General features: G+C 50.5%; 6 protein-coding genes across 6 annotated transcripts; 2 read left to right on the top strand and 4 right to left on the bottom strand.

The window, feature by feature from the left end:
- Positions 1-467: 467 nt before the first annotated feature.
- Positions 468-1,901, bottom strand: BKA58DRAFT_466795 (O-methyltransferase-domain-containing protein). The gene is made up of 2 exons (XM_046175034.1): positions 1,560-1,901; positions 468-1,503 (listed from the first exon to the last, which is right to left on the bottom strand). Exons 1-2 carry the CDS (start codon positions 1,846-1,848, stop codon positions 614-616), a joined length of 1,179 nt encoding a protein of 392 aa, XP_046030040.1. The 5' UTR covers positions 1,849-1,901; the 3' UTR covers positions 468-613.
- A 423-nt stretch (positions 1,902-2,324) lies between these two features.
- On the top strand, positions 2,325-3,388 carry BKA58DRAFT_378854 (WSC domain-containing protein). Its single transcript, XM_046169751.1, has 2 exons — positions 2,325-2,594; positions 2,650-3,388. The coding sequence occupies exons 1-2, from the start codon at positions 2,477-2,479 to the stop codon at positions 3,216-3,218; spliced, it is 687 nt and encodes a 228-aa protein (XP_046030039.1). The 5' UTR covers positions 2,325-2,476; the 3' UTR covers positions 3,219-3,388.
- Positions 3,389-4,248: 860 nt separating this feature from the next.
- On the bottom strand, positions 4,249-5,924 carry BKA58DRAFT_409508 (major facilitator superfamily domain-containing protein; the record flags this gene model as incomplete). Its single annotated transcript, XM_046172151.1, has 5 exons — positions 4,249-4,419; positions 4,469-4,865; positions 4,914-5,156; positions 5,207-5,673; positions 5,724-5,924. 5 exons carry the CDS (start codon positions 5,922-5,924, stop codon positions 4,249-4,251), a joined length of 1,479 nt encoding a protein of 492 aa, XP_046030038.1.
- A 339-nt stretch (positions 5,925-6,263) lies between these two features.
- BKA58DRAFT_111647 (uncharacterized protein) lies at positions 6,264-8,975 on the bottom strand. Its single transcript, XM_046163938.1, has 4 exons — positions 8,874-8,975; positions 7,944-8,797; positions 7,701-7,872; positions 6,264-7,638 (listed from the first exon to the last, which is right to left on the bottom strand). The coding sequence occupies exons 1-4, from the start codon at positions 8,879-8,881 to the stop codon at positions 6,486-6,488; spliced, it is 2,187 nt and encodes a 728-aa protein (XP_046030037.1). The 5' UTR covers positions 8,882-8,975; the 3' UTR covers positions 6,264-6,485.
- Positions 8,976-9,452: 477 nt separating this feature from the next.
- On the top strand, positions 9,453-10,317 carry BKA58DRAFT_111643 (uncharacterized protein). Its single transcript, XM_046163937.1, has one exon. The coding sequence runs from the start codon at positions 9,679-9,681 to the stop codon at positions 10,132-10,134; it is 456 nt and encodes a 151-aa protein (XP_046030036.1). The 5' UTR covers positions 9,453-9,678; the 3' UTR covers positions 10,135-10,317.
- Positions 10,318-10,577: 260 nt separating this feature from the next.
- BKA58DRAFT_453462 (chitinase) lies at positions 10,578-12,648 on the bottom strand. The gene is made up of 7 exons (XM_046174471.1): positions 12,326-12,648; positions 11,986-12,275; positions 11,764-11,934; positions 11,437-11,711; positions 11,296-11,383; positions 11,090-11,239; positions 10,578-11,036 (listed from the first exon to the last, which is right to left on the bottom strand). Exons 1-7 carry the CDS (start codon positions 12,505-12,507, stop codon positions 10,771-10,773), a joined length of 1,422 nt encoding a protein of 473 aa, XP_046030035.1. The 5' UTR covers positions 12,508-12,648; the 3' UTR covers positions 10,578-10,770.
- Positions 12,649-13,151: the final 503 nt, after the last annotated feature.

Below are 13,151 nucleotides of genomic sequence, written 5' to 3'. Positions count from 1 at the left end.
GACGTTTCTGTCGAGGTACACACAGTCTCCACTTAGGTAGAAGGAGACCGGACATTATGAGTAAGAGACTTTGTGACTTCTCCTGTACTACTTAACTAACTTGCAAAAGATACCCTGATCCAGAAGGACAGACCACAAGCGTCATCAAAGTTGAAACACGTCGACATCCATAGCCTATGACTGAGGCAGGTCCACAGAGACGGCATCGTTACAGTTAAATGAGTCCGAGCGACTAAAATGCCCTCGGATAGCTTCACCAAGCCGCTCTCAGCAGAAAAGCATTCTTGAACTGTACGCCACCTAGGCCTGGTTAATATCTTACCGCAGATTAACCCACAACACTAAGGTAAAGAAGCGAACTGTAATAATAGTTAGACCTTATCTAGGTCGGAATACGATCAAAAAAAAAGGGGGGGGGGGGGGGGGGGGGGGGGTGTGGTCGCAGGCCAAGCGCTATTGGAAACCTTGTTACTAATAACGCCGTGCGATGACCTTTATATAAGCTCAGCTAGGAGGTTACAAACAATAAAACACATACACTCTCTTCTAGCTATTCCGTCTACAATACCCTCGCCCAACCGTGCGATACATATACAACGGTACGTTCTGGAATTCAAGCTAGCTCTGCCTCAATAAGACTTTCCACAGAGTGAGGTGGCCTCCAGATGTTAAGCACCTTTAATCCCGCACTCTCAACCAGCGCCTTCCACTCAGCCTCCGTCCTCTCCTTCGCACCAAGGCACGCCATCATGGTGATATCGGACGTTGTCACACGAGCGAGCGGCTTCACAGAGCTAACCAAGCTTTCGTGAATGAGAAGCTTCGAGTATCCGGGTTCCATAGCTTCGGCAAGGTGAGAAAGGATCTGCTTCGCCTGTGTGTCTTCCCAGTCGTGCAGCACGTTGTGCATGAAGTAGGCACGGGCACCTTTGACGGGCTGTGGTTCAAAAAAGTCATGAGGGTGGATGGAGATGGTGTCATCAATAGTCAACTCCTTGAGAATATCGGGCAGGTCTTGGAGCACCAGACTGCCCTGAGGGATATCAGGGTGGCGCAGATGGAATTTGGTCAGGTCGTGGCCCTTGCTACCACCGACATCGACGACAAGGGCCCGGTCAGGCTTGGACTCTTTCACAAGAGTCTCAGTTGGGTAAACATCAACCCAGGGCGTCAGGTTATGCTTGGAGTGACTCTCCATGGCATCATTGAATTCCCTTGCGGCGGCAGGGTTCGCGCTAAGGGACTGGAACAAATTTTCATTTGAGCCTCTCATGAACTGCCAGTTGCAGTCGTTGGGGTTAGTAGGGACCTTGTATCCCGTCTTCTTGAGGTAGTCTGGCAAAGTTCTGAACATGGGGGAATTGACGAAGCCATAAAGTTCACCATAAACGTTGGCGAGGGCCTGATCCTCAGCTAGAGCACGTACCCATGGTGTAGGCTTATAGGTGTCCTCGGCGGTCTCGATGGCGAGATTCTGCCCAGAAATTTGCCGAATCATGCGTCCTGCATCGCCGTCAGAATGCTCATCATGAAATAAAATGAGCAGATATGTAACGTACGAATAAGCACTACATCGGCCCCCGTTAACTCGGCCAGTTCAGCGCAAGTCTTCTCTCCGCCTCCGATCTCGATCCATTTGCTGAAGACACCCGCATCAATCAACGTCTTGACGCATGCATTGGTGGCCGGGTTGACCCAACAGTGCTGCCAAACAATGTCCCACGGCTTATGTACTTTGCTTAAGGCCAGGGTCAGCGCATCCATGGCACGGACGCGCTCTGCTTCGTTAACGAAGGAGTCCGCGTCGAGGCCCTCCAGGGCTCCGATAAGTTGGTCTGCTGATGCCATGTTGGAAATGAGAATTTACTTTTGGGGAAAGATGCAGGAACAACGGAAACGACACGTGGTCTACTACGTCTACCTTGGCAGTCGCTGCCGAGTCTGTCCGAAGATCACCCACCTTGGCAGTCGCTATCGAGACTTTGGGTACCGACCACGGGTTACAACATTTACGGTTGAAGAGCTGCTTAGGTGCTGGTGATACGCTTGACGCAAAAATACCCATCAACGTTAAATATAGCTTGTGTGCACGATAAAGTCGCTTTTTAGCTCTTAACATCGAGTATTCGTCTTTTACCAACTATTACTAAAAAGAGAAGTTGTTATTACTACAGAATGTAGAGCTATGCGTGGATAACAAAGGATATGTTAGTTGCGAAGATGGGTGCTGAACAAAGCAGAATCAGAAAGGCTTTCAAAAGCAACTTCCTACTGTCAAAAGTCAGCCTCAACAGGGTTCGGCACCAAACTTTCACTCCGAACCCATTGCCTGTAATTAGATATAGTTGCGCACATCTCGGTACCTAGATAGTTAGGCTGCTTGCCGCAAAAACTGATAAGAGCAAGCCCCCCAGGAACTAAATGAGAAATCAACAACACAAACTCCTCCGACTCAACTCATTCACCCGCATCTACAATGAGAGCCTCTCTGTTATTGCTCGTTTCCGTCCTCTACACAAATGTGCATGCCTATGATACCCAAGAAGTCCTTGGCTCGCTCGACGTTTCCGGAAACTCATACCAGTGCACGAATGGCAAGTAAAACCGCATACTAGCAGTAATTCAGCATTGACTAATATCGAATTTCAGGCGTGACGCCCTCAATCACCTGTACGGATCCGTCGTCCAACAACTACAACTGCTCGTGCACTTGTACAAATGGCATTACATTCGAGCAGCCCCTCCGTTTACCCTCTCAGGTGGGTGGCGGGGAAGGGGGCAGTTGCGGTCCTTCTCTCGTTGCCTGCCAGACAGCCAAAGACGAATGTTCGCTGCGAGAGCAAGAATTGCTAGATCAGCTTCGCCAGAAAGAAGAACAGTACCAGCAGCTCGAGCGCGAATTTTCAGAAGCAGCAGAAGCAGCAAAGCCAAAGCCTTTCAAGTACCAAGGCTGTTACACTGAGAACGCTGCTCCAAACCGCGTGTTACGCGAATCTGAAATCACCCAGTCGACAATGACGATCGAGAGATGTGCCACGATCTGCCAAGACTTCAACCATTATGGCCTTCAGGCTGGGTCGTATTGCTTTTGTGGGAATTCGTTCAAGTCGTCGTCGTCCCAAGTTGGAGAGCATGAGTGTAGCTGGCCGTGTGCGGGTAATGCGACGCAGAAGTGTGGAGCTCATGCGAGGAATTCGTTGTACTCGAAGACTATGTAATCTGGCGGTGGGGGGTTCTAGTGGCATCGTGAAAGGGATTATTGGAACTAGGGTTTGATGGATAGGACACTCATTTTACATGATGGAAAGAGGGTAATTCATCGAAGTTGAGAAGGTGTTTCTTAATATAGATAATAGTGAAGGCTCTGCACAAACAACACAATATACACATCTTAGTTAAGTTTTATTTGCGAACTGAACTGCGCGTATATCCTTAGAAAAGATAAACGCGAGACAGTAGGCGCGACGTAGTAGAAGACGAGAGAGTAGAGCGTAATTGCAAAGGCTACTTTTTAGAAGTGTAGTGGCAGTGTCTTAAACAAGAGCCGATCTACGACAGGCTTAACATACTTAATTAGGCCTTTAGGTCGTGGGAAGAGGAACAGGTTATGTATTGTCGCTGTCGCTTTTTGTGTGTGAGCGCGGAGGTGCGAGGTGTAAGGCGTGGAGGCGTGATGTCAGTGCGAGCGGTTAGGGTTGCGCGCGGCGGGCAGGAACGATCCAGGGTCCGATCTAGCGTGTTACTGAGGAAGGCGGTGAGGGAGCTGACAGCGGGAGGGGCGAGGCATGCAGGAGAGTGTCCTTATAGTTAGTTAGATACGAAGGTGCAAAGGGCGGTGGCGGCACAATCATGCAAGCCCTCTTGGCTAGAAGGGTGCGGATGACGACGTAGCTTGATGCCTAACGACCGTAGGACACTGAGAATTAGGCTTCCCGTCCGCTCACCCATATGCAAGCAGTGTACCGGCAGATTAGTAGTATGTGAAGAAATAAGTAATCTAGCCCAATATAAAGTCAGCCGGGTGTCACGAGGACACCAGAGAATGAAGATCAGCTTTGCCAAGCTACCGGCTACTATATGACGTTGTAGGTCACACATAAGAGAGGAGGTCCAACAGAGAAGGAGAAAGATACAATACGGTGGGCCAGCGGCGCCAGTTGAGGCACATGTTGGTACATTGGGTACATGGGCTTGCAACTCATGGGGTAGTAGTTGATTGCTTCAATATAGATGCGTCTGTCTCCTCTGTTAATAGGCGTAGAACATAGTAGTCTCAGAGTTCGAGCTCTTGATCCTCCTGTTCTCCCGCACCAACCACCAGCGCATGAACCACGCGCCCGCCGCACACATGAGCGCCATACCTGCACTCATAGACAAGGGGAAGACGAATCGAGGCTCCGACCACTCCGGCCAGATATACTGTTCAACATTAGCTAACGTATCCTGACGGTCGAGATGCGAAACTTACTGGTGTCCAGATCAGACTAAGGGTAGCCGCGACGTTGGCAATAGCCAGCGCCGCAGATTTCTTCTCCCTCGTTTGTCCGCAGGTTGAAGACACCCATCCAAGGATGATGCTGTTAACGCCATAGGTGCCGATGGTAAAGACGCACATGGCGAAGTACCTCGCGCCCACGTTCATAGTTGCGCAGCCGAGCACGAACCCAAAGACAGCCACGCCTTTGGCGATGGTGATGTGCCAGGTGCGCTCGTTGAAATGACCAGATGATATAGCCCATGCGACGGAGAATACGCCCGCAATCAAGTACGGTGGGCATGTCAATACGAGTGTGACTTCCTGGGAGAAGCCCAGCGTGTTGACAATCGTCGGCATGAAGTTTTTGAATCCGTTGGTTGCAATGTGACTAGACGGTGTTAGAAATGGTATACGTAGTGGTATCGTGGAAACGAACAGGTGTTGCATGTAGACGAAGACCCAAACCTTGGGGTCGCGGACAGCTTCCTTGAGACCAGCGAGCATGGAGACGTCGGCGGAGTGACCGACCGTGTCTCTTGCGACCCGAGCGTGCGCAAGTTGGCGTTCTTCGGGGTTGAGCCACCATGTAGTTAAAGGCTCGTCAGGTAGGGTAAAGCAGGCTACTACAGCGATGACAAAGGTGGCGACACCCTGTATTATGAACAACCAACGCCATCCGCTTGATAAAAGTCAGTGTGTGTCTTGCGAGGGCTGCGCAGAGCGTCATACCTGATACCATGCACACCATCGAGCTTGAAGACGCCAAGAGCAATTAGTCCCGCAAACGATGACGCGAGGATATTGCCAGAGTAGAGAATGCTGATGCGTGTCGCAATCTCCTTTCTCGTGTAGAATATGCTCAAGAGGTAGAGCGCTCCTGGGTAGTATGGTGCCTCAACTACACCCAAGAAAAAGCGCACGAGTACGATGCCTGTGTAGTTGTGTACGACAGCCGTAAGACCGCTTACAATCGCCCACCCCATCATACAGATACCCATGTACCACGAAGGTTTCACTCTAGTAATGATCATGTTGCTGGGTATTTGCCCTAGGATATATCCGACGAACAGAATCGAGATTGCAGTACTGTATTGGTTGCTAGTGAGTCCAAGGTCTTGTTGGAATCCATTAAGGCGAGCGAGGGTAATAGCGTTGCGATCTAGGTAATTGAGCCAGTACATGAGCCAGAGCATGGGCTGTATTGATATTTAGTCGGGTTTGGAAGGTATGCTGAGAGCTGACTTACCATGATCCAGATATCCAGCTTCCTGACGAGCTTCTTCTCCTCGGGGCTCGTCTTGGCCACGGCCCCGGAGTAGTCACCTTTGACTTCAACCTTCTCATACTCCATATGCTGACTTTGGAATTTCTCATCAATGGGATCCGTGTTGTGAGCTGGCACGGGAGATCCTACACCCGGCATGGGCTCATGTTGCTGTACCGCCATGTTATAGTCGATAGGAAGTGTTACAACGTCGAGAGGGGAGAACGCAGGGTAGAGGGAATCCGTGGAGGACGTATGGCCCTGCCGACGGAACGATATCTTATATTGGATCTTGCCCATTTACCCCGCGCATCGCATGCTAGTCATCTCCCCATGGGGTTGCCCCGGATAATGGCGTCCTCACACCAGATATCGACATGAAAGACAGACCTGGGGCGCTAAAATCCCGATTTTGGTAGCTTGGCTCCGACGCGCTGACTCGCCGTGGCGGGCCTCCACCCGTCGGCGACGCCGCCCCGAGCAAGACTGCTGGTAGACTGCTTGGCAACGACGCCGCTCGGCGTGCCCACACCGAAGAGCGCCCATTTGACTATCCTGCAGCAAACGGATCTTCCGAGAGACGCAAACGTGACAGGCCCGTTACGAATGTGGTGTCGATACCCCGATTCATTGTTACGACCGACTTTCGGCACTCACAAAACTGTCAGTCAATTGCTTCGATGCGCGCAAGAGCGGGCAGCCTCGATTGAAGCTAGATTTGGCAGCGGTGAAAGCATGCCAACATCAAAGATGTGTATTCATTGTCATGTCGTTAAGCTGCGGCCCCATACCACCGTACAGATCGACGCTGTCGAACCAAGCCTGAGAAAATCGATATACAGACATATCGACTTGCTGTAGGTCGTACATTTGTTGCAGATCAAATGCCGAGCCCTTGAATTCATTCTCGATAGCCAGTGGTGATAGGTTGGACACCATTTGATCGGTTCCCTCAGGCGGAAGATATGTTGCATGGTTCCATTGAGGCTGAACCAACCCGTTCGAGTGTGTATCGACCGCGGGATCAGACCTGTCGCTGTACTGCTGGTCGCCGTCTTCTGTGTTGTTGGTAGAGGAATGGGTGGCGGCGACAGGCTGTGTACTGAATTTAATGACGTCAATCAGGATAGCATCACTCAGCCTGTTGAAGACATCAACGCAGCGTTGTAACGACTTCCATCTTTCCGAGACCGCTACAAGGACGTTTGAGCACGTTCGTGTGTCGCTGATCACTTCCATGGTGCTTGGGTTCTTGATCAGCAGCCCGCTTGGTTGGTGACCCTGCTGTCGACGGCTGGCTTGGTAGTGCATCGTTACAGCGTACACATATGACAAGCCTGCCATGAACAAAGCTTGCAGTGAAAGCCAACTGTGATTCAAGAGCCCAATACGATGGAGACTGGCATACGAGGATATGGAAGCTTTAGACGAGGTGAAGATCGCTTGTACGGCGGCTGAGTCTCTTGATGTGTCCAATGTCGGGGATGGCCGATGAAGCATTAGCACTGCGTTATGATATATCATCTCAAACCAGATAGAGGATGTGAAGCAGGATGAAGACCTCGCGTCGTCCACAGAGCCCGAAAGAGCGACTCCTTTGGCATTCAGCCGCCAAACATTAAGGTCGGCTACGAATTGATCTCTGCGGTGGCGGAGCTCATCATGTGACTGGTCTTTTCGACGTTGATTGTGCAGAGTCTCGATGATGTCACCACATAGTAGGCGATACCTGATGATCTGAACAAAGATCGCAATGCGGCGGCATTTGACTAGGTGCTCGGCCATGGGCGTCTCGACACCAGAAAGCAGGATCTCGTCGCATAGGTCAGATGGTAGTGCCGTGTCCACGTCGTCATTGCGAATCGCGAGGGGTCTGCCTAGTATATTGCTGACTATTCTGTAACGCTGTCAACCAATCATCCCTCCCGCATATGCTCGCGTTAGGATTAGAGAACATACCTGTCCATGGCCACAATGCTCCAAAAGCAAAGCCTGGAAACTTCCTGCTGGACAAGATTGACACTCGGGACTGAATTAGAACCATCCGATGGTTTATAAGGATATGCAGTTTCACAGTGAAGACCGAGTTCTAGAGCAATTCTGCTCCCCACTCCTACCAAATGCCACATGCCTGTGTAGTCGTTAGATGGCTTTTGCGATCAGGCAACGTCTGCTCTAATGCATAGAAATGTAGCAACATACTGGCTGAGGTGTCTTGCATGGAACTGCTCATGCGATACTGAGTCAAGAGGATAACTGCCTGAAGTGCACCGAGTCCGCCTTTCTCCAAGACTGTCGATGCTCGCTTCATCGCCCGTGTGTAATGAGTATGGGCACTTGGTAGCCCTTGCCAATCGGACCGGCAGATACTGGCTGTCGCGATAGCAAGAACCATGTCAAAAATGAAGGTTTCGCTTGCGGAGCGCGTAAAGGAAGTCGCATTCGAGCTGTATGTTTCCGAAAGCATCGCTCCGAGAGTAGCAGGGAGGACCACAGGATAGCGTAAGTGGTCATGGTTGAGATAGGATAGTACAAGTCTTCTCGCTATCTGTTCGGATGGTAAGTCGCGAGCAAACTCAGTAGCCGAAGCTGTCGCGTTTGTAGCATCATCGTCAGCAAGTGGTGTTGTGGACCGCGTTGAAGTTTCAACGTCCACATTGGCTCTGATGAAGTTCGCGAGTAGAATGCCGCTTGAGGATCCCAGATAGTTCCTTTCTCCGGACGCATTAATCGATAGGTATGATACTTCACCCGCAACATCGGTAGATGTATGATGCTGCGAAGTGCCACTGTCGTTCCTGGGGTGATTACTTTGGACAATGGGGGTAGAATTTTGTCCTGTCGAGGATACTGGATCCGCCCTATTTTGTTGCGCAAGAGTCCTATTCTGAACTTCTAAGCGCTTGATTCTGCGTTCAAGCGTGTCTACGTGGGCCTGGCTATAGGTGCGTGCTTTTGTCCGATCCGTGTAGCGACACTCCGATCCACTGAGGCTGCATCGTCGGCATGGGAGAAGCTTATCGCATCGGACCTTCCTCTCATGACAGTGGTCGCACCTGCACGTCGATGTTAGCGTTCTATACGCGTCGAGACACGTTGTGACCAACCGGGTAATGGGCTACGAAGACATACGCTTGCATGGCTAGGATTGTGCCCTTACGCACGTGGGAAACTCGGTGCCCATATCCGAGGGTCGGTGTGTGGGAGCGAGATGTGGAGTACGAGGAGATCGGCTGACCGAGATGTTGCCATGAAGCAAGTGCCGGCACTCAGAAGCGCGTGAGCAATAGCGTGGTTCGGCCTCGGCGCTCCGCGACCGAAGATCGAGTCATTTTGCGCGAACGGCTACGCCAGCATGATGGCTGCGATTTTTGATTCGAAATCAAGCACGCTTGCAATAGTCACCATAGACTGTGGGAAAGCATACTTCTTATCACGTGGACATGCAACAGCCTGTACCTCGCTCACGTGCCTGCGATGACGTAGATTAGAACGAACTACTCACACCTTCCGCAGCTTCAACACGACAAGAAAGCATGCCAATGATCAATGATGCGAAAGTAGCGGCAAAGTCAGGGCAAAATCCTGACGGCAACGTCAGGCGACAGCCAGTCTGAAGGTCAAGACCGGCGATAATACCGCCAAGACATTCCCACTGCTACCGCGTCTATTCCAGCCCATACTTTAACATTTACGAATGTAGGCTATCTTTTCTACAAATTAGAACTGTAGTTGATAGTACCTTAGAGGCCCCTCTGGCTACATCGCAATTGCGCGGGCAGCAGCGAGCCAGCCGGGCCAAGATCCCGGCAGCAGCGACATACATTACACCCGCAATTCAGCGCGACTTACGACGCGCAACTTCTTACAAACACCGTCCTTGGTTTCGCTCTCAATCACGTCTCCGATTCCTGCCAACGAAGCCCAATCTACCACCATGGTAGTCAGCCCCCTCTTGACGGAGCCGATGTCCTATGAGCCCATCGAAACCCGCCTTGCCGCCATGCGCGCTGCTCTATCCGAAGGCTTCTCTCCAAACGAACTCGACAAGCGCCCCCGCGGTGTAGGCCGCCCACTAGACTGGGCAATCGAAGATGGCGCTCCCGCCGACTTTGCCCATCTCAAGCAAAATCTTCCTATTGTCCATCTGCTCCTCGAAGCCGGGGCTGATCCCAGGCTTCCTTCTCGGGATCCGCGTGGCCACTCGCCAATTGATTCCCTAGAGGCCTGGTTCAAGCAGTATGAGATCAGAGGGCATAAATTAGGCCCTGAGCATTTGGAGCTGAAACCGTTCTTTGAGAAGGCTTTGGAAGCTATGAAAAGAGTTGCGGATGAGCTTAATGGTGAGTTTGCTACGCTATCGTGTTGTGTATTTTTGTTGTTCTTTAGCTAAGCCAAAGCGCAATTAGCAAAAGACGCCGCTGAAGCTGCTGAAGCCGCCAGGAAAGCTCAGAAGGAGAGGTCATTGTTCGAGAGGCTGAAGTTTTGGTGACGCGATCGATGTAGCTACAATAGGTGGCAACATATTTATCGCGGATACATCTCTGTTCCGTAATCCAACGTCTGGGGTTTTGATTATGAGGGTAATCAGTTAATCAAACGTTTCATTGAGTCTCAAAATACCCCAGGATGGTCATATTCATAACATAATTTTGGAACGCGTTTTCATGACATCAAATTGTCAAAACTCTCACTCGCTTCTTTGCTGCTCTCATCTTTCCATGAATCATCTGCCAGATCCTACTCCGCTACCAAAGCTCCTATAATTCGTCCCTCTTACGTTTCTCATCACCTCCTTTTGGAATAAAATCCCAGTTGGTACCAAAGTCAGGTGTATCAAAGTCCAAATCCGGTAGCACGTCTTCCTTTTTCTTGGTGCTCACGGAGCTCAAAGCCGCCAACAGGGAACCGTCATCTAGATCAATCGCCCATATCATAGTCCTGCGATTGGTGGAAATATTAGCATCCGTCGAAAGTACATAGCGAGTCATTTGGAGTGCAAAGAGGGAAATGAGACTACCACGCCGACTTACCCTCCCAAGCACCGCTGATTCGCATAATCAAGCTTGAGCTTCAACGTCTCAGCATCATCAAAACTCGCCCACTGATTACCATCCCATGTGACTATCTTCGCCGCGGCCTCGAGATCATGCGACACCGTTGCGCCGTTCTCGATGATCTTGTTGATTTCAGCTGCTGATAGCACACCCGGTGTTCCTGTGCACTCGCCACCCTTTGCGCCCTCGGTGAATTCACAACCCGCCTGCATGCAGTTGGGATCTTTCATCGTGAAAGCTGAACGTGAATGTTAATCGCGGTGAGCGCAGAAGCTGGAAGGGAAGATATACTTCGTCCGTAAAAGCCCAATCCCATAACTACCCGCGCGGGGTTAATATTGTTTCTCCATAGCAGCTCAAGGCCCAACTGAATCTCGGTAAGATTGGTGTGAGCGAAGGCGTATGGTCCAATTGACTTGACTGTGCTATCCCAAACGCCATCTGGAAAGATGATATCAGCTTCTTATGGCTTGTGAGGGCAAGAATGGTGCTCTTACGGATATCATAAGTCATAATGTTGAACCAGTCTACCCATGGCTCCAACTTGACAATGTCGAAACCCGTCATATACCAATAGGATGCTGGCTAAGGGGGGATCAGCTATATTGTCTCATAAGTTCACAGAACAGTCGACTTACGAGTGTGAGTGTAATGCCATAGTATCGGCCACTACCGTTGAGATGGTTGCGCAGGTTCTTCAGGAAGGTGACATAATTGCCAAAGTCTTCTGGTATGCCTCCACGGTCCTCCGCAACGGGGTACTCCCAATCGATGTCGACCCCGTCAAAGTTGTTCGTTTTCATGAAAGTCACCAAAGACTCAAAGAATGAAGCTTGTGCGGACGTGGATTTCGCAAGATCGGAGAAGGTGGTTCGGTAGGGCCCGGGGTCATTCATTGCCCATCCGCCGATAGCTATAAGAGGTATGATCAGTAACAGATGAATTAGAGATCGGATTAGACTAACCAATCCAGACCTGAAGGCCGGGCTGTCTCTCCTTCAGTTTGGTCACTCTCTTATACATCTTGGCGGTCTCGGTATCCATGGCATCGATGCGGAATGTAGTCGGGTTGACAAGCGCAAACGCGAAGTTTATATGGGTATATGCCCCAAGTGGAATATCTTCCGGTGGCATGGCTTTGCAACTGTCAGTATCATTCGGAAACTAGATATTGTCAGGTTACCTACTTCCGCAAGGTCTTTGCATATTCCACCCTTCATAGTACCCGATAAGTTTCTGGTCTGCAGTTCTTGTGCTACACTGAGGCGAGGGCGTGACAACGCCTTTGCAGAAGCTTGCAGTTGTTCCACAGAAGCCATACTCGCTGCAGCACACGTTGAGCGGGCATGTTGAAGCATTGGACCACTGGATCCCCCAGCCAGGATCACATTCGCTTTTGTAGTTGCATGTGGAAATACAGCCATCACCACAGAAATCAGGACCGAGCCCACAGACACCGTTGCCGGTTGTTTCGTCACTAATGTCTCAATTAGTAAAGCAGGATATCTCCTTTGCGGACATACACACATCGCTCCACAACATCCGATGTTGCAGCCTTTGGTCTTGCTGCATACGTAATCGTCGTCCTCGGCTGCTGCCGTGATACCACCTTCAAGAGCGAACGTTCGGAGGCTGAGGTCTTCTTGAGCCAAGACCGAGTGGAGGAAGCTGAGTAACAATAGCCCTCTTGTGAATGGCCCAACAACCATTCTGGCGATAGGTACTCGATGTACACTGAGTTGTGGTATTGATAGTCTCGTGATCTACGAAAGAAGGAGAGAAGGTAGGCGTCCACACCAATGGTGAATAGATGGATACGGCAAGAACTGTCTCGCTGAGCTTGATTTCACAACCACCCTGACCACTGCTCCAGGTCGCAAACATGATTACTGATCTAAATCATATGTTACACTAAGAAGAAATGGCTTCTGCATTCCCCTGCAGGTAGTATCGCGCTACCTAGGTAGTTCGTGCACCAACACATTTCTCACAACCCGCAAGCCGCGGCGAACATGTTGGGTTTGTTTTGAGAGTAGTAACTATCCCGCGATATGAGATTAGCCTATTGACCATCGGTATCAGCAAGGTCAGGGCGAATCCATGAATGTGGACCTGGCACCTACCTACCTAGGTAGGCGCCAAGTAAGATTGCACCAGCTCATGCTGGCCTGACGGGCGTAATGCCAAGTATGCAATTTGAACAATTGCTGGGCTTTTTGGATTCGCGTGATCTAATCTTTAGATAGACATATCAAGATTATAGTGAGTAAGCCCGCGATGAGGCAGGTTCAACATTGAATATCGACACGCTAGCCACATTGGACGTGCCGATAGCATAATCCTTCTTTGCCGA

Source organism: Alternaria rosae, assembly GCF_020736505.1.
Source record: "Alternaria rosae strain MPI-PUGE-AT-0040 chromosome Unknown BKA58scaffold_2, whole genome shotgun sequence".
Classification (NCBI taxonomy): domain Eukaryota; kingdom Fungi; phylum Ascomycota; class Dothideomycetes; order Pleosporales; family Pleosporaceae; genus Alternaria; species Alternaria rosae.
This window is presented reverse-complemented; position numbering and strand designations above follow the sequence as displayed.